The 26,863-nt window shown below is 44.3% G+C and overlaps 1 protein-coding gene across 5 annotated transcripts in view; it reads right to left on the bottom strand.

The window, feature by feature from the left end:
- Window positions 1-26,863, bottom strand: part of rb1cc1 (RB1-inducible coiled-coil 1) — a 311,904-nt gene that overhangs the window by 88,295 nt on the left and 196,746 nt on the right. For all 5 annotated transcript variants that reach the window (XM_068031835.1, XM_068031832.1, XM_068031833.1 and 2 more), the window contains 2 exons: window positions 17,713-17,821; window positions 15,852-16,107 (listed from right to left, as the gene is read on the bottom strand). In XM_068031835.1, coding sequence (XP_067887936.1) covers window positions 15,852-16,107; window positions 17,713-17,821 — 365 coding nt within the window. The remainder of the gene's footprint in view (window positions 1-15,851; window positions 16,108-17,712; window positions 17,822-26,863) is intronic.

The following is a 26,863-nucleotide window of genomic DNA, read 5'->3' on the forward strand; positions in this document are numbered from 1 at the left end:
AATGTATAGTCTTTGGTTGCCGGTAAGTCTTGCTGTTCGTTGGGGCCCAGTGCACGCTTGAACTTGTTTCGATGTAGGAGTCTTTACTCTCTTGAGGTTTACATGTCTTCCATGGGTCTGCAGGCTTGTGAAAAAGTGACAGTCAGGAGAGAGGCTCTCCTGTTCCACATTCAGTTGCAATCTGCAGTCTGTCCTCAAACTGTCCTGTGGCTAGTTCAAAAAAGCCTGGACCAGTAGGTTAGTCATGGGACCAGCTGGTTGAACCCTGCCTGCGTTTGTGCATTCTATCATCTTAGCAGGCCCTGGAATGTGAGCTTCCTTACACCTTCGATGCCTGGTGATCCAAATCCATTTAGGTTAATTGGACCAGGGAGGAGCTGCTTTGTCTCCACAAGCACCGTCTCTTAGTATACAAATGTCTGGTGATCTCTTTAAACAAGTCATTTCTTCACTCCAGCAACCGTTTAAAATTAATGTTCACATGACGAGATTAATATGCCTTATTCTTGGCAGGTGGGGGTCTTCATGACACCCAGTAAACATAATGCTGTGGGTGCGGCAGAACTTAACAAAATGCCTGAGAGTTACCGAGTTTTTGCGTCCAAAGGAAAAGTTACTCCATACTCCCGAGTGAAGATGGTATATGCCCAGGCCTTTAGATCAGGTGCACCTGGAGTGCGGCCTTGATTCAGGACTGGTAACTGTGGGGATTGTCCCTAGTTTACCTGTGGACAGGGTCGACCTGCTCCTGGTAATGACCTGGCGGGGGCAAAGGTGGTAGCTTCCCCAGTGGTTTGAGAGAGACTGAAAGAGGTCAGGGAGACAGCAGTTACAGGAAAAGGTCCCTGGCATTTTTCCTGACTGTGTGGTGACCTGGTCCATGGCCAAACAAGCTTCGTCACAGGAAGCCCATTTGGCACTGCAGACAGATGACCCTACTGTCTCGTTATCGGAGACCTTCTTTGGGAATTTAGAGGACGCAAAGAATGCGTGAAACAGGTCTTCCTCGGTCGAGACTCAGCAAGCCGACCAGTGTTAAAAAAAAGTTAGCACAGACAGCCCAAACTGAAGTTGAAGCAGAGGGAGTCCCAGAGTGCTACTATTTAAAGAATGAGGGGTTGATCAGGAAGTGAAGACCTCCTCACAAACTTGAAGAGTGGACAGTGGTTCATCAGATAGTGGTGCCGTCGAGATACCGTAAGGAAATACTGAGAATAGCCCACAAACGGCCAATGGTTGGACATGTTGATATCAGAAAAACCCAAGCCCGCATAAGACAGCATTTTGACTGGCCACAACTCCAGAAGGATGTGGAGGAGTTCTGTCTAACTAAATTCTTTACCCGATATGGACTACCTGCCAAGATCCAGACAGATCAGGGCACGAATTTCATGTTTAGTTTAGTTTAGAGATACAGCACTGAAACAGGCCCTTCGGCCCACCGAGTCTGTGCCGACCATCAACCACCCATTTATACTAATCCTACACTAATTCCATATTCCTACCACATCCCCACCTGTCCCTATATTTCCCTACCACCTACCTACACTAGGGACAATTTATAATGGCCAATTTGCCTATCAACCTGCAAGTCTTTGGCATGTGGGAGGAAACCGGAGCACCCGGAGGAAACCCACGCAGACACAGGGAGAACTTGCAAACTCCACACAGGCAGTACCCAGAATTGAACCCAGATCGCTGGAGCTGAGAGGCTGCGGTGCTCGCCACTGCGCCGCCCATGTCTAATATCTTCCAGAAGCTCATGGGTAATCTGGGCATAACCAGCTAAAGTCCTCAGCCTAACACCCACAGTCACAAGGGGCTTTGGAACAGTACCCCCAGACCCTAAAGACAATGATCAGGGCATACTGCTTCGAGTACCCCCATAACTGGAACAAACGGCTGGGACTTGTTCTGTTTGTCACCAGGGACTCACTCAATGAGTCCACTGGCTTTAGTCCCTTTGAATTAGTTTATAGACATGAGGCGAGAGGTCCTCTTAAACTAATCAAGGAGAGGTCTTTAGGACACAGGGATGAGCCTTCCATGTTAGACGACGTCTCCATGTTCCGGAAGCAGTTCATGAGAGCCTGTGCAGTGACTCAGGAACACCTAAAAACCTCCTAGACAGCTATGAAAAGCCAGGCAGACAAACTTGACATGCCCAGAACATTTTGGCCCAGAGACTACACGTTAGTGCTACTCCCAATACAGGGTGAATCACTGAAAGCCCGGTTCAGTGGCCCCGCTTGGGTAGTAAAGAGAACTGGTAGGGTGAACTCTTTAATTGACACCCCAGACCGCAGGAAAAAAACAAAGGCTGTATCACATCAGTATGTTGAAGCAGTATCACAGCCAGGAAGGAGAAAAACAAACCCAGATCTGTCAGGCAGTCAGGAGGGAGGACAAAGAAAAGGACAGTGAGGACAAGTTAGAAGGAGGCATGGAGAATTCCCAAATTGAGCCCTCTATTGTCCGGTTAGCCAACACCGAAATGTTAGGAAATTTAAACACGGTTGTCATGAAAACCCTATATGCCAAAGGGGAAATATTAATTTCATCGGTTGGAACCTTACGTTAGACTTTTAATGGAAAAATCCTACAAGTAACTTTTTTAAAAAACTGGCAACCAAGATGGCCACTGCAACTTACATTTGAAACACCAAATGGATCAAACCAGAGATGACAAGTCTCATCCAGCCCAGCCAGAGTAATGGTGTGCTGTCAGAGATTAAATGACCTGTAATGGCCTTATCAACACGGTCATCAAAGCCATCTACACCCACTGACTTTGAAAGAGCCAAATCACACCCCCGCCCACCCCTCCAAGTGTGACTGAACATCTTCAAGCATGTAGCGCCCTGAATCTCAGAAGATTCCAGAAGAAACCTCATTAAAAAAAACAAAGGGGCTTGATAGAGTAATGCGACTGCCTGCGCAGCTCTGGAGAAACTGTAAGCTTTGTCACAGAGACAGCAGGGAGCAGTAACTGAAAAGCCATAAACAAAGCAAGTTTCTCTCTCTCTTCCCCCAGTAAATATCAAGAGAAGATCCTGCTGCGACAGGGAACCCCCTCAAGCCGACAGACTGCCACAACCTGCAACCAGGGGATGAGAATCCACTCCCTCTTCGGCTTCCAGGAGCTCTGCGCAAAACAAGCCCACCACCGTGCAGTCAAAACTGTTTTTAAATTGCATTTATTCCGGACTTTAATCCAACCACCAAATCTGTTTCCTCTCTATAATCTATTTGTGTGCGTGAGACTCTCGTGTGAATGTGTGTGTGTGAATGTGTAGAGTACTTTTAGTATTTTTAGCCTGGTTAGAGTGTTAAGAGTAACAAACTTACACCTTTCTTATTTAAACTCAAGAAAACCTGTCTGATTGGTTCTTTTGCAATTACACTAGAGGAACAGGAGCAAATGCTGAGAAGTGATAAGTTCAACCACTGTGTTTAAAAAAGGATAAACCCTGCTACGGTCAAACCAGAGAAAGGGGAGCCTCTTACCCACTCCTCACCTGGCAGTAACAGAAATTTGGGGGCTCTAATCCGTGATCGTAACCCAAAGACCAACAAGAAATTGAAAGTGGGAAACCAGATTGATCCCCATCAAAAAAATAAAACTGCAATATAGGTTTTCTTGTGGTTTTTGCGGCGAGAGTACTAACATGTCCACATCTGAGGCCAGTACCTTCCCAAGACAGGGTGAAGTAACTTGGGATAAGCTAAAGGCCCTATCTGTGGAAGAGTTGAGGAATGTATCTGGACAGTTTGGGATTACTTTCCGTACAGAAGCTAAGACATCCGAATTCCTAAGACTTGTGGCCAACCATTTTTCACTTGAGCCTGAAGATTCTGAAACAGGGTTGGAGTCAGAATCAGACTGGATAATGTTAGCTAAAATACAATTAGAACAGAGGAAACATGAACTGGAAGACAGGGAAAAAGAGAGGGAAAGGGAGACAGAAGAGTGAGAAAGAGAGGGAAAGAGAGAGAATTTTCCAAAAGGAGAGGAAAGGGAAATAAGGCACTTGAATTAGCTAGGTGACATGGTAATCCCATTGAAAGCATGGCCAGTGTGGAAGCTGCCCTTAGCTCAGGGCCATGTGCTGACCTCTTAAAAGCTTCCAGTTGATTCCGAAGTTCAATGAGGGAGATGTGGAAGCATTTTTTGTCACGTTTGAAAAGCTTGCAAGACAGTTAAAATGGCCGGCCGAGAGCTGGACCCTGCTGTTACAAAGCAAGCTAACAGGAAAAGCCCATGAGGTATAATCATTGTTGCCAGATGAAAGTTCATCAGATTATGAAGTGACTAAAAATGCTATGCTCGGGCATATGAGCTAGTACCAGAAGTGTACCACCAGAAATTACAAACCCTTCGGAAGCAGCTTGATCAAACTTACCTCGAGTTTGAAAGTAAGCAAGCAGCTGGTTTTTGACCAGTGACTTAGGGCCCTTAAAGTACAGCCCACATATGAAAATCTCAGAAAGGTGATTCTTCTTGAGGAATTTAAAAACTCCCTTCCCCTTTCTATTAAAACCCAACAAAAGGTTCAAAGAACCAGGCAGGCCCTAATGCTGGCTGATGAATTCACTTTCATATACAGGTCCGTACCTCAGTCACCCCCACGACCCCGAAAAGGATAAAAAAGGTGGGAGGGTGATAGGAGCCCAAACAGCCCTGGGTGAAAAAGGAAAGCTGGACATACAGGGGACACTCATCAAGCCAAAAAAGACACTGCTGAGAGCAAGAGTGAGACCTGGAGACCTATGGATTCCCACTGTAACAAGGCAGGTGACCTCCGAGCTAACTGCTGGGAACTACGCGGAAATCCTGTAAGAAACCCTGCAACAGTAGTAAGAACCAGAAAACATACTGCTGCGGGTGCGGGAAAATTTAACAAGATCCCTGAAGGTTATCAGGATTTTGTATACAAAGGGAGAGTAACCCCATACCCCTCGAGTGGGGCAAGCAAGCCCATCGTCATAGTCAGGAATATAGGAGCCACCAGATCTCTTCTGCTCTGAGAATGCAGAGAGTGCAGTGAATGCGAGAACGGTAGTGAATGGTATCGGAGGACAGTGTATGCCCGCATCTTTATATCGGCTGCACTTGGCGTGGGAGCTAGTTTTGGGACTGGTGACCATGGGGATTGTCCCTAGTTTGCCTGTGGATGGGGTCAACCTTCTTCTGAGTAATGATCTGACGGGAGGCAAAGGTGGAAGCTTCCCCAGCAGTGCTAGAGAGATCAAAGGAAGTCAGAGAGACAGGGCAGTTGCAGGAGATGATCTCCAGCATTTCCCCGGACTGCGTGGAGACTCGGTCCATGGCCAAACCAGCTCCCTCAGAGGAGACTGAACTGGCGCTGCAGACAGATGACCCTGCTGTCTGGTTGTCTGAAACTTTTTTTGGGAAGTTAGAGGACCCAAGGAATGGGTTAAACAAATCTTCCCGAGTTAAGACTCAACAAACTGACGCAGTATTAAGGAGGTTAGCAGAGGGTGCCAAACTGAAATTGAAGCAGATGGAGTCCCTGATTGTTACTATGCAATGAATGAGGTGCTGATGAGGAAGTGGGGACCTCCTCACAGTCCTGCAGACAAAGAGTGGACAGTGGTTCACCAGTTAGTGGTGCCAAGGTACCAGAAAAAAATATTAAGAACGGCCCACGAGCTTACAATGGCTGGACATGTTGGCGTATGAGAAACCAAAAGCCCGCCTAAGGCAGCAGTTTGACTGGCCGAAACTCCACAAAGATGTGGAAGAGTTGCCACACATGCCGGGTTGTGGGGAAGCCCCAAACTGCAGTAAAATCTGCACCCCCAATTCCTATACCACCTCTGGGGAACCCTCCAGGGTGCTGGTGGATTGTGAGGGACCTCTGCCGAAAACAATAGGGGACAGACAAGCACAGATCTGGCAGACAGTTAGGGAGAAAGGGGGAGGAAGGGGACGAAAAGGACAGTGAGGACAGGTTAAAGGAGGGCCGGGAGGATTCCCAATGGAATCCCCTACTGTCCGGTCAGCCAACCCTGAAATGTTGGAAAAATTATTCCTCACACCCTCCTATGTAAATGCAGACCAAAGAAGCACCCTCCCAAGGCTGCTATCAGCCTTTACAGAAACCTGCAGAGACAAGGAAAGTTCCCAAAAAGGCAAACCAACAATGAGGAAGATGCCTCACCTAGTCGAAGTGCCACAGAGGAGCACTGTGGAAGCTGGACATATACCTGCGTGCAGGAACGTCCCAGAGGACATGGGGAAGATTAGCAAAGAGACCCTCCTCACAGTAAAGAGAAAAGGGAAACAAAAATACCCTAAACTGAACAAGACGTGTGTGACAGCAAAAAACTAAAAGTGAGGTCAGGGTGTATCTACCCACTGCAGAACCCAATGATCACGACCCAAGCTCAAAGCTAAACAAATCCAACAATTTCACTTCAGACTCCAGCAAGAACAAGGGCCCAGAGGAAATTTCAGACACCTCACAGGGGCTTAAAAACAATTTATCACCCAATACCACTATAGGGAGAGAAATTATCAAGGCACTGGAACCTGAATGGTTAAAGTCACATGTTACAGAAACAGCAGTTGTGGCATTGAAGCTTGTACATACAGGTGAACGTGCCTTAGACAATCATGGAAATGTGCAGACCCCAAGCTTCCCCAATAACCACATGTTTATTGAGATGCCCATTCCCAGGTTATTTCAAACTGATACTAAAGAAACTTTAAACCCTTTTGACAACACAACCATCCCAGACAGACTCCAAGGGAAAAGGGGAATTAAACCAGCATTGCTGTTGCACAGAAAAAAACAGCTGCAACAATTCAAAGATTCATGAGTGAATTTGAGAGTGAATGAAAAATGAATGTGTTTTCCTTTTCGTTTTCTTTCTTACTCCTTAAATGCATTGCTCCCATCGTCGCATTTCATTCTGCGTGGTACGAAGGTGACATGAAAACCCTATACAAAGGGGAAATATTAATTTCATCGGTTGGAACCTTACATTAGACTTTTAATGGAAAAACAGAAAAATAGGAGCAGGAGTAGGCCATTTGGCCCTTCGAGCCTGCACCGCCATCCAATACGATCATGGCTGATCATCCAAACTCAGTACCCTGTTCCTGCTTTCTCCCCGTATCCCTTGATCCCTTTAGCCCCAAGAGCTATATCTAACTCTTTCTTGAATACATTTAATGATTTGGCCTCAACTGCTTTCTGTGGTAGAGAATTTCACAGGTTCACCACTCTCTGGGTGAAGAAATCCCTCCTCATCTCAAAAACCTACAAGTAACTTTTTTTAAAAATTGGCAGCCAAGATAGCCACTGCAATTTACATTTGAAACACCAGAAGATCAAACTGGAGATGACAAGTCCCATCCAGCCAAGCCAGAACAATGGGGTGCTCTCAGTGATTAAATTACCTAGGATGGCCTTATTAACATGGTCGTCAAAGCCATCTACACCCATTGACTTTGTGACTGGACATCTTGAGGCATGCAGCACCTTGAATTTTAGAGAAGATTCCAGCAGAAACCTCATTAAAAAACAAAGGGTCTTATAGAGTCATGTGACTGCCTGCGCAGCTCTGGAGAAACTGTAGGCTTAGTCACAGAGACAGCAAGGAGCAGTAACTGAAAAGCCTTCAACGAAGCTGCTCTCTCTCTCCCCAGTAAATATCAAGAGATGATCCAGCTGTGATGGGGAACCTCCTCAAGCCTACAGATTGCCACAGCCAGCAAGCAAGGGACGAGAATCCACTCCCTCTTCTGCCTCCAGGAGTCCTGAGCAAAGCAAGCCTACCACCATGCACGTGGCCCAGCGAGGACTTCAGAATTACAATTTCAGCCAAGGACTATTGAATTCAAAACTGTATTTAAATTCCATTTATTCCAGACTTTAAACCGACCACCAAATCTGCTTTCCCTCTGTAATCAATTTGTGTGTGAGACTCTTGTGTGAATGTGTGTGTGAATATGTAGCATATTTTTAGTATTTTTAACTGGATTAGAGTGTTAAGAGCAATATACTTACATCTTTCTAGTTTAAACTCAAGAAAACCTGTCTGATTGGTTCTTTTGCAATTCCATTAGAGGAACAGGAGCAAGCACTCACTGAGCTGGTAAGTTCAACCACTGTTAAAAAATGATAAACCCTACTGCGGTCAAACCAGAGAAGGGGCAAAAGGGGGAGCCTGCTCACCTGACCGTAACACTGTACACTCCTATTTAAATGCCGAACAGAGAGGCGTCCTAATAAGGCTGCTCATAGCATTGAGAGAGATCTCCAGGGTGCACAGCCCTAACCTTACATGGTGCAGATGTGGAGAGACCCCTCCCATAAAACAGGACCCCTAACACCTAGGTCCCAGGAAACTGACCCAGGTTCGGGAGGAAATTCAGTAGATGTTGGAACACAAGCTGCTTAAGCACAGCCAGAGCAGTTGTGCTGGTGCCCAAACCCGTTGGCTCAACATTGATTATACAGCCTTGATTACAGGAAGGTTAACTTAACGCAGTGACCAGAGCCAATTCCTATCCAATTCCCTGCCTGGAAGACTGTATTGGTAGAGTAGAAAATGCCACTTACATAACCAAGATAGACTTGCTAAAAGGATACTGGCAGGTTTCCTTAACAACTCAAGCCAAAGAGATCTCAGCTTTTGTCACCCCAGATGGCCCATTCCAGTGCAGAGTCATGCCCTTTGAATTACCGAATTCCTCATCCACCTTCCAAAGGCTAATGAATCAGGTAGTGGCTGCCCTACCCAACTGTGTAGTGTACCTGAATGATTTGTTAGTCCTCAGTGACACCTGGGGGGACCACCGAGGCCAGTTAGAAGCCCTCTTTCCAAGGTTACAGTCAGCTGACCTAGCAGTAAACCTTGTAAAAAGCAAGTTTGCTAAAGCTCAAGTAACCTCCCGAGGGCATATTGCAGGTCAGGGGTGAGAGCTGCCCAGAGCAGCAAAAGTACAGGCGCTGATGGATTTCCCTGCCCCATGACCAAACTGGAAATACTGCAATTTTTGGGGATGTGTGGGTTTTTCCACAAGTTTGCCCCAAACTTCAGCACTATAGCCACCCACCTCACTAACAAAGCGAATGCACTGGGCCATCATGTGACAAACTCTCCATCTGTGCGAAAACTTGCAGTTCCTTCTCTCTACAGCTGACGAGCACCTGTGTTTGACCAGTGAAGGGTCCAAGTGGGGGTCTCCCTCCCTCCCTTGGCGACCTTGCAAATTCAAACCTTGCCTGCTGGCTGCAAACATCCAAGCCTATCATTTTTGCAGACAATGATGTTGCCAAGAAAACCCTGAACCAGTTGGCTAGCTCTACCAGCCAGAAACTTCAGGACCACCAAGTTCAGCTGGAAGACAACTGAATTATCAGACTCCACAGACTGTATATTCTTTTTAATTGTTCTGGACTCTAATCCAACCAATCTATTCTTCTCCACTCTAACGTATTTGTGTGTGGGTCAAAGTTGGAGCGTAGTTATGATGTTACTTTAATCAGTTTTTGGTTTTAAGTACAATAAACTAACCTCTATTTATTTAGAGATACAGCACTGAAACAGGCCCTTCGGCCCACCAAGTCTGTGCCGACCAAGAAACACCCATTTATACTAATCCTACAGTCATCCCATATTCCCTACCACCTACCTACACTAGGGGCAATTTACAATGGCCAATTAACCTATCACCTGCAAGTCTTTGGCGGTGGGAGGAAACCGGAGCACCTGGCGAAAACCCACGCAGTCACAGGGAGAACTTGCAAACTCCGCACAGGCAGTACCCAGAATTGAACCCGGGTCCCTGGAGCTGTGAGGCTGCGGTGCTAACCACTGCGCCACTGTTTTAATTCAAGAAAATTTGTCCGATTGGTTCTTTTATGATCAGAGCACATAAAGGGTTAAACACTCACTGAATTGGTCAGCATATCGACTGTTTATAAAAGAAATAAACCCTGTTGTGGTCAAACAAGGACAGAGACAAGAGGCGAGCCATTCGACCCCTCTTTACCTGATCGGAACAACGTCTTTGTCATTTCTTGATTCCCCATAATTTTTCCTGTCATAGCCTCTTGGGGAATATTTAATTTTGCTACCTCTCTGCTTTTTGTTTTACGTATTTGTAGATGTTCTTACAAGTAGTTTTTATATTTTTTGCTAGTTTACGCATTCTATTTTCACTCTGTATTAATTTTTGGTCATCTTTTGTTGGTATCTAAACTCTCCCAATCCTCAGGCTTGCTACTCTTGTTGGCAATATAATAAGCACCTTTTTAACTTTAGTGAGCCACGATGGATTTCTTTTTTTTCCCCCATGCAGCTCTTATTTCTCAATGGAATGCTCCTTCATTCAGAATTATGAAAAATTTATTTAAATGTTTCACTGTTCATCTTCCATCATGCCTTTTAATCTAATTTCCCAAACTACCTGAGCCAGCTTGCCCCTCATACCTATGCAACTGACTTTATTTAAGTATAATACTCTAGTTTCAAACTTACGTACATCATATTCAAGCTTAATGTTAAATTCTACCATATTATGATCATTCCTTCCCAGAGGATCGCTTACTGAGATCATTTATTAATCCTATCTCATTACACAAAACAAGATTTAAAATAGTATTATCGCTGGTCGGTTCCACAATGTATTGTTCAAGGAAACTGCCTCAAATGCATTCCATGAACTCATCTTCCAAACTACTTCTGTCAATTTGATTTGATCAGTATATGTGAAGATCAAGTCACCCATAATTATCGCATTACATTTGTTACTATTTCTTCCTGTTTCCTAATACTTTGTCCAACAGTATAGCTATTGTTAGGGCTATAAATTATTCCCATCAGCGCTTTCTGACCCTTGTTATTTGTTATCTCACCCCATATTGAATCTACTTCCAGCTCCACCAAGCAAAGATCCTTCCTCATGACTGTCCTTATGTCACCCTTTATCATCAGGATTACCACCCGTTTTGACTGCCTTTCCAAAACATCAAATCCTCTGGGGTGGCGGTGGTGTAGTGGTAATGTCACTGGACAAGTAATTCAGATGCCAAGGCTAATGCTCTGGGGACATGGGTTCGAATCCCACCATAGCAGATGGTGAAATTTGAATTCAATTAATAAAAAATCAGGAATTAAAAGCTAGTCCAATGTCCTTTAGGGAAGGAAATCGGCCACCCTTACCTTGTCTGGCCTACGTGTGACTCCAGACTCACAGCAATGTGGTTGACTCTTAAATATCATCTGAAATGGCCTAGCAAGCCACTCAGTTGTATTAAACCGCTACAAAGCATAAGAAAAGGAATGAAAACGCATTGACCACCTGGCATCGACCTAGGCACTGGAAATGACAACAGCAAACCCATACCTTCAACCCTGCAAAGTCCTCCTTACTAACATCTGGGGGCTTGTGCCAAAATTGGGAGAGCTGTCTCACAAGCAAAAGCCTGACATACTCACGGAATCATACCTTGCAGATAATGTCCCACCGTCAGGTCAGACCAACCAGAGGTGGCTGAACAGTGGTATACAATCAGGAGAAAGTTGCCTAGGGAGTCCTCAACATTGACTCCGGACCCCATGAAGTGTCATGGCATCATAAGCACGGAAACCTCCTGCTGATTACCACCGACCACCCCTGCCTCGGCTGATGAATCAGTCCTTCTCCATGTTGAGCACCAATTGGAAGAAGCATTAAGGGTAGCAAGGGCACAGAATGTACTCTGGGCAGCGGACTTCAAAGTCCATCACCAAGAGTGGCTCGAGTCCTAAAGAATACAACTACTAGACTGGATCTGCGGCAGGTGAGGAAACCAATAAGAGGAAAAAACCTACTTGACCTGGTCCTCACCAATCTACCTGTCACAAATGCATCTCTTCATGACAGTATTGGTAGGAGCGACCACTTTGTGAAGATAAAGTCCTGTCTTCACATTGAGGATATCCACCATCTTGCTATGTGGCACTACCACGGTGGTAAATGATTTTGAACAGATCGCAGCAATTTAAAACTGGGCATCCATGAGGTGCTGTGGGCCATCAGCAGCAGCAGCAGAACTGTATTCAACCACAATCTGTAACCTAATGGTCGGGTATATCCCCCACTCTACCATTACCATCAAGCTGGGGGACCAACCCTGGTTCAATGAAGAGGGCAGGCCAGGAGCAGCACCTGGCATACCTCAAAATGAGGTGTCAGCCTGATGAAACGACAACGAGCTACTTGCATGCTAAACAGCAGAAGCAGCATGTGATAGACAGCAGTAAGCGATCCCACAACCAACAGATCAGATCTAAGCTGCTAAGTCCTGCCACATCCAGTTGTGAATGGTGGTGGATAATTAAACAACTGACAGGAGGAGGAGGCTCCACAAATATCCTCAACGATGGGGGAGCCCAGCACATCAGTGCAAAAGACAAGGCTGAAGCATTTACATCCACCTTCAGCCAGAAATGCCAAGTGGATGATCCATCTCAGCCTCCTCCTGAGGTTCCCAGCATCACAGATGCCAGTCTTCTGCCAATCCGATTCAATCCACTTGATATCACGGCTGAAGGCACTGGATACTGCAAATACTATGGGCCCCGACAACATTCCGGCAATCATACTGAAGACTCGTGTACCAAAACTAGCTGTGCGTCTAGCCAAGCTGTCCATTACAGCTACAAAGCTGGCATCTACCCAACAATGTGGAAAATTGCTCAAGTATGGCCTGTACACAAAAACAGGACAAATCCAACCCAGCTAATTTCCACCCTATCAGTCTACTTTCATTCATCAAAGTGACGGAAGGGGTCGCAGACAGCATTATCAAGCGGCACTTGCTCAGCAATAACCTGCTCACTGACGCTCAGTTTGGGTTCTGCCAGGGCCACTCAGCCCCTGACCTCATTACAGCCTTTGTCTAAACATGGACAAAAGAGCTGAACTGAAGGTGAGTTGAGTGACTGCCCTTGACATCAAGGCAGCATTTGACCGGGTACAGCATCAAGCAGCCCTAGCAAAACTGGAGTCAATGGGAATCGGAGGGGGAGAAAACTCTCCACTGGTTGGAGTCATACTGAGCACACAGGAAGATGTTTGTGGTTGTTGGAGGCCAATCATCTCAGTCCCAGTATATCACTGTTCCTCAGGGTAGTGTCCTAGCCCAACCATCTGCAGCTGCTTCTTCAATGGCCTTCCCTCGATTGTAAGGTCAGAAGTGAAGACGTTCGCTGATGATTGCACAATGTTCAGCACCATTCGTGACTCCTCAGATAATGAAGCAGCACATTTGCAGATGCAGCAAGACAACATCAAGGCTTGGGCTGATAAGTGGCAAGTAACATTTGCGTCACACAAGTGCCAGGCAATGACCATCTCAAACAAGAGAGAATAAAACCATCACCCCTTCATGTTCAATGGCATTACCATCACGCAATCCCCCATGATCAACATCCTGGGGGTTCCCACTATCTACAAGATACAAGTCAGGACTGTGATGGAATGCTCTCCACTTGCCTGGATGGGTGCAGCTCCAACACCACTCAAGAAGCTCAACACCATCCAGGACAAAGCAGCCCACTTGATTGGCACGCTATCTACAAACATTCACTCGAGGGACCACTGACGCACAGTGGCAGCAGTGTGTACCAACTACAAGATACACTGCAGCAACTCACCAAGGCTCCTTCGACAGCACCTTCCTAACCTGCGACCTCTACTATCTAGAAGGACAAAGGCAGCAGATGCATGGGACCACCACCACCTGCAAGTTCCCCTCCAAGCCGCACAACATCCGATCTTGGAACTATATCGCTATTCCTTCACTGGGTCAAACTCCCTCCCCAAGGACTGCAGCGGTTCAAGAAGGCAGTTGAGCACCACCTTCTCAAGGACAAATAGGGATGGGCAATAATTGCTGGCCTAACCAGCAACACCCATATCCCATGAACAAATATAAAAAAAACCTACGACTCTGTAGTGCCTATTAGATCAAAATCATTTATCGCCATTTGTGCCGTTAATTCGTTTATCTTGTTACGAATTCTTCATATATTTAAATTAAGGTCCTTTAAACTTTTTACAATTTTTTCATAATTTAACCTTATTCACTGATGCACTATTGACATCAAACTTTATGTCCCTTCCTGTCACACTCAGCGCATCTTTAACCAAATCGCAACATTACTCTGTAGTCTTGGCTTTCACTTTAGATTTATAAATTGCCTCTCACAAACCATCCAACTCAACATTTTGTTTTAGTTTAAAGCCCTAGTTATTCGATTCACCAGGACATTAGTCCCAGCCTGGCTTAAGTGGAACCCACCCCAAACAAAACAGCTCCCTCTTTCCCCAATACCGGCTCCAGTAACCATGAATCAAAACCTCCGCCTCCAACACCACTCTCTGAGCCACACATTCAACTCTGATATGGATGACCCTGTGCCAATTTGCATTTGGATCAGGCTATAATCCAGAGATTATTTCCTTTGAGGTTTGGCTTATTAATTTAGACCCTAGCTCTTCAAATTCCCTCAGCAGAACCTCATTCTACTTGTGTCATTGGTCCCTACGTGCATCACAATAACTGGGTCCTCCTCCTCCAAGTTCTCCTCCAACCGAGAGATGTCCTTAACCCTGGCACCGGACAGGCAGCACAACCTTTGGAACTCTCAACTGCGGCTGCAGATAATTATCTATTCCCCTGACGTACTATCGCCTACCATTACCACACTTCTTTTCACTCCCCCTTTGAATGATCTCCTGTACCATGGTGCCATGGTCAGTTTGCTTGTTCACCCTGCAAACCTTGCCCTCATCCACAAAGGCAGCAAGAACCTTGTACCTGTTGGATAAGGGCAAAGGCTCAGGCTCCTCCAGTACTAAACCTGGGATCTTCTTACCCACCTGACTCACCCGACAACTATCCAGACCTATACCACTTTCTAACTTAAGGGGTATGACTGCCTCCTGGATCGAAGTGTCCAGGTAACTTTTCCCCTCCCTAATCCCCCACATTGTCTGCACCTTGGATTCCAGCTCAACAACTCTGAGCTGAAGTTTCTCGAGATGCAGACTCTGACTGTAAATCTGCTACCCAGGATTTCAAAGTTCTCCACAAACTCCCACATGCTGCATTTGTGGCATACCACCTGCACTGCCATCCCTATATAACCTTGCCTTATTTATTTAATTAATTGAAGTCTTATGTATTTAATCAACTTACTTAGCGTTTTTAGTCTTTTAACTAAATACTTGATATAGTTTAAGTTATAGTTAAATTAAATTATTTACTTGCAACACGAGCTACAAATATTGGAGGCAAAAAGCAGCACCTCTTTCCCCCTGCACCAAATTTCCAACTTTTATCTTAGTTTATGACCATTAAGGAGTACCAAAGGAAGTAGTTGGCAGCACAGCATAGGATAATCATGTCTATAAGCGTACAAGAATAAGTTTAATTCAGCACTGGAAGGAAACAAACAGCAAAGAAGAGCCCAGGTAGAGATTTCATTTCCTCCATGGCACCCTCCAGAATTGGGGAAAATTAAGGAATGAGCCACAATTAGGTCTTCAAATGCCAAATATCACTTCCTGAACAAGGTGGTAAGCAGAATACTTATTCCTAGACTGCTGTTTACAGTGCCTGAAATGAGTGCAAATTGAGATGTTGACATTTTTCCTTCCCTTGCTATTGAGAAGGGACTCTTCTGGGTGGTTCATCCTCCCTAGCGTGCACAATTATTGGTGTCATGCAAAGCACCATTTCTTTCAAACCAAAACAACTGAAATTAAGGGATTATCTACTTCCACTGTAAAAAAAAAATTTGAACATCAGGTGGCTACTCACCGTACAGTCATGGTGCTTGCCTCCATTGCTGAGTCTATTCTTCCATCCTCTACCACTGCAGTAACAGGGGCAAGTCTTTCTGAGTCAAATGGAATGTCAGCCCCTGAAGCAGCAGAAGCCTCAGCTCCAGAAGCTCCGGGTGATGAAAAGGCAGAACAAACCAGCACATTACTTCGTAGCTTGTTTAGTTCTTCATCAAGCTTTTTCTTTTCTTGTAGCAAAGTAGCTCTGTCTGCAGACAGGGTTTCTATCAAAACTGAACACACAATACTCTTAGAATTATGCGCATTAACACAAGATTCCATTTATCCAAAAACAAATATTAGTTATTCTTTTTTATTCTTTCATGGGATGTGGGCGTCGCAGGCCAGGCCAGCATTTATTGCCCATCCCTAATTGCCCTTGAACTGAGTGGCTTGCTAGGCCATTTTAGAGGGCATGTAAGAGTCAACCACATTGCTGTGGATCTGGAGTCACATGTAGGCTAGACCAGGTAAGGACAGCAGATTTCCTTCCCTAAAGGACATTAGTGAACCAGATGGGTTTTTACAACAATCGACAATGGTTTCATGGCCATCATTAGACTAGCTTTAAATTCCAGATTTATTAATTGAATTCAAATTCCACCTTCTGCTGTGGGATTCGAACCCATGTCCCCAGAGCAATACCTGGGTCTCTGAGTTACTAGTCCAGTGACAATACCAGTACGCCACCGCCTCCACTGAAAGGTCACAGACTTGAAACATTAACTGTGTTCCTCTCTCCATAGATGCTGCCAGACCTGCTGAGTATTTCCAGCACTTTATTTTTATTTCAGATTTCCAGCATCTGCAGTAGTTTACTTTTATTAAATATCGATACTAAATTATTCATAATAAAACATAACCTTAGCAGAGTTGACAGTTAACAACTCAGCTTCATGGAGATGAACTTTAACGAAACAAGAATTAATCTCTTTGTGTTGCATTACTAATTCAATCTTGAGGTTTTTTTTTAATTCTTTCATGGGATGAGGGCGTCGCTGGCAAGGCCAGCATTTGTTGGCCATCCTTAATTGTCCTTGACAACTGAGTGGCTTGCTAGGCCATTTCAAAGGGCAGTTAAGAGTCAACCACATTGTTGTGGGTCTGGAGTCACATGTAGGTCAGACCAGGTAAGGATGGCAGATTTCCTTCCCTGAGGGACATTAGTGAACCAGATGGGTTATTATGACAATCAATCACAGTTTCTCCCTTCCTATTTTATTTTTAAGTCATTCTTTGCTGGTTTTTAAAATCTGTCCAATCTTCCAATCTACCAATAATCTTCGCAAAATTGTACACTTTTTCTTTCAACTTGATACTATTTGAAATGTTAATGCTGCTTCTCTCTCCACCAATGCTGGCAGACATGTTGAGTATTTCCAGCATTTTTTAGTTTTAAGTCATTCATCAAGTTTGATTAATTGGTGATAAAATCTTTTGTGCTACTAATGGCACCGGTCACTGTAAATGGGATGATGTGATAGCAAAGTAATGTTTTGTGTTTAAGTTGCCCTCTCTCAGGAGCCCAAAAAATTAACTGCTGTGAGTAAATAGTGCTCACAGTCAGAGTTTATTTACATTGTGAAAATAGAAGTTTGCAGATTCAAAAGTTGCTTGTAAATTTCTGACTCCAGGTCAGATAAAAACAGCACAAGTGACTACCTATCGTTTTAAAAATACTTTCACTACTCTTTAAGGTGTCATATTACAGAGGCAAAAGTTTAAGGACAGATGGGAAGACAGACGAAGATTTCCTTAATTCAAACTTCTAACTTAAGCATTCAGAGACATTAACAAAACCATCAGATTAATCCTGTGGTAAATGTATTCCCGCTCACCTCTATCCTTTTCTTGTTGTTGGGTTAGCTTTTTCAGTTTGTCATTCAGCTCATTTATAATTTGTTCTTTCTTCAATTTTTCCCGGGTTAGAACAGTGTTGAAATTGGTCTATAAAGCAAATCATTTCAGAGTGTAATCCAACATCTATAAAATCAGCACACTGGTAACCCACAGGTTTTAACAGTACTTCGATAGTAACTACATTTTGCCTGAAGGAGCTCATGAATGATATAATAAAGGATTTACATTCAAAATACAATTAAAAGTCCTGTTACTGAGATGTGTTGTGCAAGCACACTGTTCTGCTCAGAATATCAGGTATAACAAAGAATGAAACCAAAAACCTAAAACTTCCAACATAGAAAACAAAAAGCATACCAGTGTAAATAGTGTACAAGTTTGCACTAATGTTTTGAAGCTGATTGTTCTAACTACTTGCACACAGTTGTTTGGAATATTTGTAGCAGTTTTGAACATCATAAAGAGAGTACAGGTTGGCAAAGTCTTTCATTCATGTAAAACATTGTGGGATTATATCAACAGGGGGTCATTCTCAGGATGGCAGGCTATTAGTGGGGTACCGCAAGGATCAGTGCTTGGGCCACAGCTATTTACAATCTATATAAATGACTTGGATAGGGGTACCAATTGTAATATTTCCAAATTTGCAGATGACAAAACTAGGAAGGAGTATAAGTTGTGAGAAGGATGCAAGGAGGCTTCAAGGGGATTTGGACAGGCTAAGTGAATGGGCAAGAACATGGCAGATGGAATATGTGAATAAGTGTGAAGTGATCCACTTTGGTAGGAAAAACAAAAAGGCAGAGTATTTCTTAAATGCAGAGGGGTTGGGAAGTGCTGATGTCCAAAGAGACCTAGGTGTCCATGTTCATGAAAGCTAGTATGCAGGTGCAACAAGCAATTATGAAGGCAAATGGTATGCTGGCCTTCATTGCAAGGGGATTTGAGTACAGGAGTAAAGATGCATTGCTTCAATTGTATAAAGCACTGGTGAGACCATACTTGGAGTATTGTGTAGAGTTTTGGTCTCCTTATCTCAGGAAGGATATACTTGCCATAGAGGGAGTGTAACAGAGGTTCACCAGACTAATCCCTGGGATGGCGGGATTGTCTTATGTGAAGAGATTACAGAAACTGGGCCTGTATTCTCTAGAGTTTTGAAGAATGAAAGGTGATCTCATTGAAACTTACAAAATTGTTACAGGGTGTGATGGGTGGATGTGGATAGGCTGTTTACTCTGGCTGGTGAGTCTAGAACAAGGGGACAGAGTCTCAGAATAAGGGGTAGGCCATTTAAGACTGAGATGACTTATCAAGAAAGCAAATGCACATGGGATACAGGGTAACTTGATGAGGTGGATTCAAAATTGGCTTAGCTGTCGGAGACAGAGAGTGATAACAGATGGCTGTTTTAGTGACTGGAAGCCAGTGTCCAGTGGCATACCACAGGGAACTGTGCTGGGTCCCCTATTGTTTGTCATTTATATAAACAACATAGATGACTATGTGGTGGGGTAGGATCAGTAAGTCCGCGGATGACACAAAGACTGGCCAAGTGGTTAACAATGAGGTTGAGTGTCTTGGGTTACAGGAAGATATAGACGGGATGGTCAAATGGGCAGAAAAGTGGCAGATGGAATTTAACCCTGAAAAGTGTGAGGTGATACACTTTGGAAGGAGTAATGTGACACGGAAGTATTCAATGAATGGCCTGACACTGGGAAGTTCCAAGGAACAAAGGGACCTTAGTGCATTTGTCCATAGATCTCTGAAGGCAGAAGGGCAGATTAATAGGCTGGTGAAAAAGGCAAATGGGACACTTACCTTTATCAATCAAGGCATAGATTACAAAAGCAGGGAGGTCATGTTGGAGTTGTTTAGAACTTTGCTAAGGCCACAGCTGGAGTACTGTGTGCAATTTTGGTCGCCACATTATAGGAAGGATGTGATTGCACTGGAGGGGGTGCAGAGGCGATTCACCAGGAGTGACAAAGTTGATTGATGAGGGAAGGGCTGTAGATGTCATATACATGGACTTCAGTAAGGCGTTTGATAAGGTTCCCCATGGTAGGCTGATGGAGAAAGTGAAGGCACATGGGGTCCAAGGTGTACTAGATAGATGGATAAAGAACTGGCTGGGCAACAGGAGACAGAGAGTAGCAGTGGAAGGGAGTTTCTCAAAATGGAGACGTGTGACCAGTGGTGTTCCACAGGGATCCGTGCTGGGACCACTGTTGTTTGCGATATACATAAATGATTTGGAGGAAAGTATAGGTGGTCTGATTAGCAAGTTTGCAGACGACACTAAGATTGGTGGAGTAGCAGATAGTGAAGGGGACTGTCAGAGAATACAGCAGAATATAGATAGACTGGAGAGTTGGGCAGAGAAATGGCAGATGGAGTTCAATCAGGGCAAATGCGAGGTGATGCATTTTGGAAGATCCAATTCAAGAGTGAACTATACAGTAAATGGAAAAGTCCTGGGGAAAATTGATGTACAGAGAGATTTGGGTGTTCAGGTCCATTGTTCCCTGAAGGTGGCAACGCAGGTCAATAGAGTGGTCAAGAAGGCATACGGCATGCTTTCCTTCATCGGACGGGGTATTGAGTACAAGAGTTGGCAGGTCATGTTACAGTTGTATAGGACTTTGGTTCGGCCACATTTGGAATACTGCGTGCAGTTCTGGTCGCCACATTACCAAAAGGATGTGGATGCTTTGGAGAGGGTGCAGAGGAGGTTCACCAGGATGTTGCCTGGTATGGAGGGCGCTAGCTATGAAGAGAGGTCGAGTAGATTAGGATTATTTTCATTAGAAAGACAGAGGTTGAGGGGGGACCTGATTGAGGTGTACAAAATCATGAGAGGTATAGACAGGGTGGATAGCAAGAAGCTTTTTCCCCAGAGTGGGGGATTCAATTACTAGGGGTCATGAGTTCAAAGTGAGAGGGGAAAAGTTTAGGGGGGATATGCGTGGAAAGTTCTTTACGCAGAGGGTGGTGGGTGCCTGGAACGTGTTGCCAGCGGAGGTGGTAGACGCGGGCACGATAGCGTCTTTTAAGATGTATCTAGACAGATACATGAATGGGCAGGAAGTAAAGAGATACAGACGTTTAGAAAATAGGCGTCATGTTTAGATCGAGAATCTGGATCGGCGCAGGCTTGGAGGGCCGAAGGGCCTGTTCCTGTGCTGTAATTTTCTTTGTTCTTTGTTGGTGCCTGGGATGGAACATTTAAACTATGAAGAAAGGTTGGATAGGCTTGGGTTGTTTTCGCTGGAGCAGAGAAGACTGAAGGGCGACCTGATCGAGGTGTACAAGATTATGAGGGGCATGGACAGGGTGGATAGGGAGCAGCTGTTCCCCTTAGTCAATGGGTCAGTTATGAGGGGACACAAGTTTAAGGTGAGGGACAGGAGGTTTAAGGGGGATTTGAGGAAGAACTTTTTTACCCAGAGGTTGGTGACGGTCTGGAATGCACTGCCTGGGAGGGTGTTAGAGGCGGGTTGCCTCACATCCTTTAAAAAGTACCTGGATGAGCACTTGGCACGTCATAACATTCAAGGCTATGGGCCAAGTGCTGGCAAATGGGATTAGGTAGAAAAGTCAGGTGTCGTTAACGCATTGGTGCAGACTCGATGGGCCTCTTCTGCACTGTATTATTCTGTGATCCTGTAGTTCTATGAGGAGGAATTCTCTACTTCAGAGGGCTGTGGAAGCTCAATTATTGAGCTTGTTCAAGACAGAAATTGATAGATTTCTGAATACAAACGACATCAAGGGATATGGGGATAGTGGGAAAAAAATGGCGTAGAGGTAGATGATCAGCCATGATCTGTTTGAATGGCGGTGCAGGCTCGAAAGGCCAAATGGCTTACTCATGCTCCTATTTCCTATGAAATATGATGGATTGAATTTAACTTGATTTTGGCTCTTGAAAAAAGAATGTGATTTTGCAAAGTTTGAAACCAAAGCTCGAATGCCACATAAATAAATCATCACTTAGCTGTCCAGATATAAACATGGCAATCATACCTTGTGTAATCAGATACACGTTCAACACTCTGAAGACAGGAAGATTTGCCCCCAACCAAGTACACAATTTAATGTCTTTTTTTTTTAAATTGGGTTCCTCGTCCAAGCCTACTGTATACCGACAGGCACAAATTGCTGTTTGCTATAACAGTAGAAAATTAATCAGACAACAAAAAGTTCTTAATCTGGGAGTCTAATTTCACATGCCCATTACTTTGGATTTCAGAGCGGAAATCTCAAGTTATGCCTCAACTTCAAAGTTAATTTTATACTAACATCCTCTAGTTCGGAGCTCACAGTCCAAGGTTAACCTGTTTGCACTTTGATTATTCATTTCCATAGCATTTGAAAAACTTGTTCACGATCCAACCCTGAGAAAAGTGCTATAGCTGCATATCAGCCATTTTTCTCATTGAATAGTTCAGTCCTCTGGAGCTGCGAGGTGTATTAGTTAGAACAGCTAGTTTCAACTTTGTCAAATGATCTGTGATCCAACTCCATGCACCTGCCTTTGCCCATATTCTTCAATACCTTTGGTTAACAAAAATCCATCAATCTCAGTTTTAAAATTAACAAGTGATCTAGCATCAACTGCCTTCTGTGGCAGAGTGTTCCAAACTTCCACCACTTCTTGCGTGAAGAAGTGTTTCCTAATTTCACTCCAGAAAGGTCTGGATCTAACTTTTCAGTTGTGCCCCCTGATCATAGACTCCCCAAGCGGTGGAAATAGTTTCTATCTACCCTATCAATTCTCCTTAATATCTTAAAATGTTAACAAATCACCACTTAACTTTCTAAATTCCGGGGAATACAATCTTAGTTTGTTTAATCTCTCCTCATGGCTTATTCCTTGGAGTCAAGGCATTATTCTCATAAATCACTCCTTCAAGGCCAAAAATATCCTTCCTTAGCTGTTGTGCCCAGAACTACTCTCAGTACTCCAGGTGTGGTCTTAACCAGGGTTTTGTAGGCTGAAGCATTACTTCTACCCCCTTGTATTCTAGTCATCTAAATATAAAGGCCAGCATTCCTTTTGTCTATTCGATTATTTTCTCTACCTGTGCATGACATTTTAATGATCTGTGTACCCTGGCCATCAAGTCTCTTTGGATCTTCACTATTTATAGAATGTTCAAGAAAGTACCCTATTCTCTCATTTTTCAGTCCAAAGCGGGTGCCCTCACATTTGCTTATTTGCTTATGGAAATCCATTTGCCACAGTTTTGTTCATTTACTTATCAATAACTCTTCATAATTTTACGCTTCTATCGACACTGCTTACAACACCTCCTAGCTTTGCCTCATCGGGAAATTCGGATATGTGGCTTTCTATCCCATTACCCAGGTTGTTAAAAAATACAGCGAATAGTTGAGGCCCCATTAGAGATACCTGTGGGACACCATGAGTCACTGCCTGCCACTTCGAGTACCTCCCCGTTAACTCTACTCTGTCTCCTTCTGCTCAGTCAATTTCTTAATTAGATCAATAACTTTTCTTCAGTTCCACAAGATTCAAGTTTAGCTAACAGTCTCTCATGGGGGGCTTAATCAACCAAAACTTATATTTATATAATTCTTTTAACATAATTAAATGTCAAAAACGTTTCACAGAGCCCATGAGTGTCATAACAAAGTATGACACTGAGCCACAGAGATATATATTCGGACAGATGACCAAAAGCTCAGAGGCAAGTAGGAAAGTCAGGCACAGGTGCGGAGAGATTTCATACGAACATACGAATTAGGAGCAGGAGTAGGCCACTCAGCCCATCGAGCCTGCTCTGCCATTCAAATTTCGGGAGGGAATTCCAGAGCTTAAGGCCTAGGCAGCTGAAGGCACGGCCACCAATGGTGCAGTGATTAAAATTGGGGACGCTCAAGAGGTTGGAATTACAGGAGCACAGATATCTCGGAGGATTGTTGGGCTGGAGGAAATTAGAGATGGGGAGGGGTCAGGCCAAGAACAATTTGAAAACGATGAGAATTCTAAAATCAAGGCTTTGTTTAACTGGGAGCCAGCGTAGGTCAGCAAGCAACGGGTGATGAGTGAACGGAACTTGATGAGAGTTAGGACACGGCAGCAGAGTTTAGGATGATCTCAACTTTATGGAAGATAGAATGCAGGAGGCTGTCCAGGAATGTACTAAAATAGTCAACTCTGGAACTCTAGGTAACAAAGGCATGGATGAAGGCTTCAGCAATAGAAGGATTGAGGCAGGGGTCGATTCAGGCTATGTTACAGAATTGGAAATAGGCGGTCTTAGTGATGGCACGGATATGTGGTTGAAAGCTCATCTCGTGGTCAAATATGACACTGAAGTTGCAAATATTCTGATTCATCCTCGGACAGTTGCCAGGGAGCGGGATGGAGTTGGTGGCTAGGGAATGGACTTTGTGGCAAGGACCAAACAAAATGGCTTCAGTCTTCCCAATATTTAATTGGAGTAAATTTCTGCTCATCCAGTACTGAATGTGAGACAAGCAGCCTGATAATTTAGAAACAGCTGAGAGAGGTGGTGGTGGTGAGGTAGAGTTGGGTATCATCAGCGCACAGGTGAAATCAATCCTGTGTTTTTGGATTTTGGCTACTGAAGGCTGGCACGTAGACGAGAAGTAGAAGGCGGACGAGATCCTTGGGGGACACCAGAAGTAACGGTATGGGAGCAGGAAGAGAAGCCATCGCAAGTGATACCCTGGCTACAATCAGATTGATAAGAATGGAACTAGGCGAGTGCAGTCCCATCCAGCTGGCCGAATGTGGAGAGGTGTTGAAGGAGGATGGTTTGTTAAACCATGCCAAATGCTGTAGACAGGTTAAGAAGGCAGAGGTGGGACACATTGGATGCCATCTGTGGCTTTGATAAGAGCTGTTTTGGTCTTGTGGCAGGGGCAGAAACCTGACAGGAGGGTTTCAAACATGGAGTTCTGGGAAAGATGAGCAGGCATCTGGAAGGCGACAGTATATTCTAGGACTTTGGAGAGGAAAGCGAGGTTGGAGGTGGAGCAGTAGTTTGCAATATTGGGGTCGAGGGTTTTTTTTTTTTTTTGAGGAGAGGGTGATGACATTGTTGTTTATCAAATGCCTTTAAGTACATATAATTAGCATCTATAGACATTCTCCTGTCCACTACTTTAATCACCTCCTCAAAAATTCAATTAGATTCATCAGGCATGACCTACCCTTTACAAATCCATGCTGGCTCGCTCTGATCAGCTGACAATTTTCAAGGTGCTCAGTCACCCAATCCTTAATTATAGAAAGAAATTTCCTGACAACAGAGGTTAGGCCAAATGGTCTACAAATCCATAGTTCCCCTCTCTCACCTTTCTTTAATAGTGGAGTGGTATGCACTATTTTCCAATTTGAAGGAACGGTTCCCAAATCGAGAGAAGTTTGGAAGATTATAATTAGGGCAACTTCAATGCTCTCGCCTTTTTTTTTTCATATTCATTTCTGGGATGTGGGTGTCGCTGGCCAGGCCAGCATTTATTGCCCATCCCTAATTGCCCTTAATGTGATGGTGGTGAGCTGCCTTCTTGAACTGCTGCAGTCCATGTGAGGTAGGTACACCCACAGTGCTGTTAAGAAGCGAGTTCCAGGATTTTGACCCAGCGACAGTGATATAGTTCCAAGTCAGGATGGCGTGTAGCTTAGATGGGAACTTGCAAGTGGTGGTGTTCCCATGCATCTGCTGCCCTTGTCCTTCCAGGTGGTAGAGGTCGCGGGTTTGGAAGGTGCTGTCTAAGGAGCCTTGGTGCATTGCTGCAGTGCATCTTGTAGATGGTACACACTGCTACCACTGTGCGTCAGAGGTGGAAGGAGTGAATGTTTTTTTAAACCCCGACATGGAAACCCTCTGGTCCTGGGGATCTGTCACTCTTTAGTGCCATTAATTTCTCTATTACCTTGCTTACATTAATTTTGTTGAGTCCCTGTCTCTCATTCAATAATGTCTTCCTTGAGATGTCTGGTATGCCGACCTACTTATGTTATGGTGTCCAAAGATAACCAATTAGGAGTAGCCCTCAGACCAATCTAATCATATTCCGTGCTGTTTGTGTGATGTACCCAAACTGGACCTACAAGGAGTTTCTAGTAATTGAAATCACTGTAGCAGCAACAGGAATGGATACTTACCCAGAAGTCTCTTATGACAGTGATAAAAATAACTTTCAAATAAAAAAAAGTCAGGGGAATCAAAACTCAAAATAGCAGAGGACATGAACTGGAATGTAGGTGGCTGAGATGGAAATAAAGGCAATGAAGTTTGATAGGTAAATTGGCCATTGTAAATTACCCCTCGTGTGGGTAGGTGGTAGGAGAATTGAGGGAAGGTGGGGAATATGGAATTAATGTAGGATTAGTATAAAAAATGGGTTGTTGATGGTCGGCACAGACTCGGTGGGCTGCAGGGCCTGTTTCAGTGCTGTATCTCTCTATGACTCTATGAAGGATCCATAAACAAAGAAAGATTTTAAAATCAGGTCAATAACGATTGAGTGATAAATACGAGGGACTTATTATGGAATAAGATGCAAGCAGCAGTTCTCCTGCGCAGCATTATATTATTTCCTCCCCATTCTATTTACAATGGCTATCTGGTGTGCATGGCTACCCACTTTTGTGACCCCTACAACTAAATTCCTCTTGAAGCGCCATAGCATACAAGGCTACGGGCCAAATGCCGGAAAATGGGATTCGGACAGGTTTGATGGCTGACACGGACACGGTGGGCCAAAGGGCCTGTTTCTGTGTTGTATAACTCTACGACTCTTGGGATTCAATGTCTGCATCTTTTTCCCCATTGACTGCTTTGGTTACTTTATATCTTTCTTTAAAACCTGATCTACTATTACACAAAGGTACAGAGCCTGATACCAAAAGTAAATTCCTGCATACCTTATTATTTTCTATTTTGTTAATTCCATCTACTTGTCCCACCCAAAATATTTTCAGTGTGCTTCTCAATATTTGTCTATAACAAGATAAGGGTACATCAGGCTATACTGATCCCCAACCCTGATGTGGGAAGGAAATCTGCTGTCCTTATCTGGTCTGGTCTACATGCGACTCCAGACCCGCAGCAATGTGGTTGA

This window comes from Heterodontus francisci, chromosome 5 (assembly GCF_036365525.1).
Source record: "Heterodontus francisci isolate sHetFra1 chromosome 5, sHetFra1.hap1, whole genome shotgun sequence".
In the NCBI taxonomy this organism is placed as follows: domain Eukaryota; kingdom Metazoa; phylum Chordata; class Chondrichthyes; order Heterodontiformes; family Heterodontidae; genus Heterodontus; species Heterodontus francisci.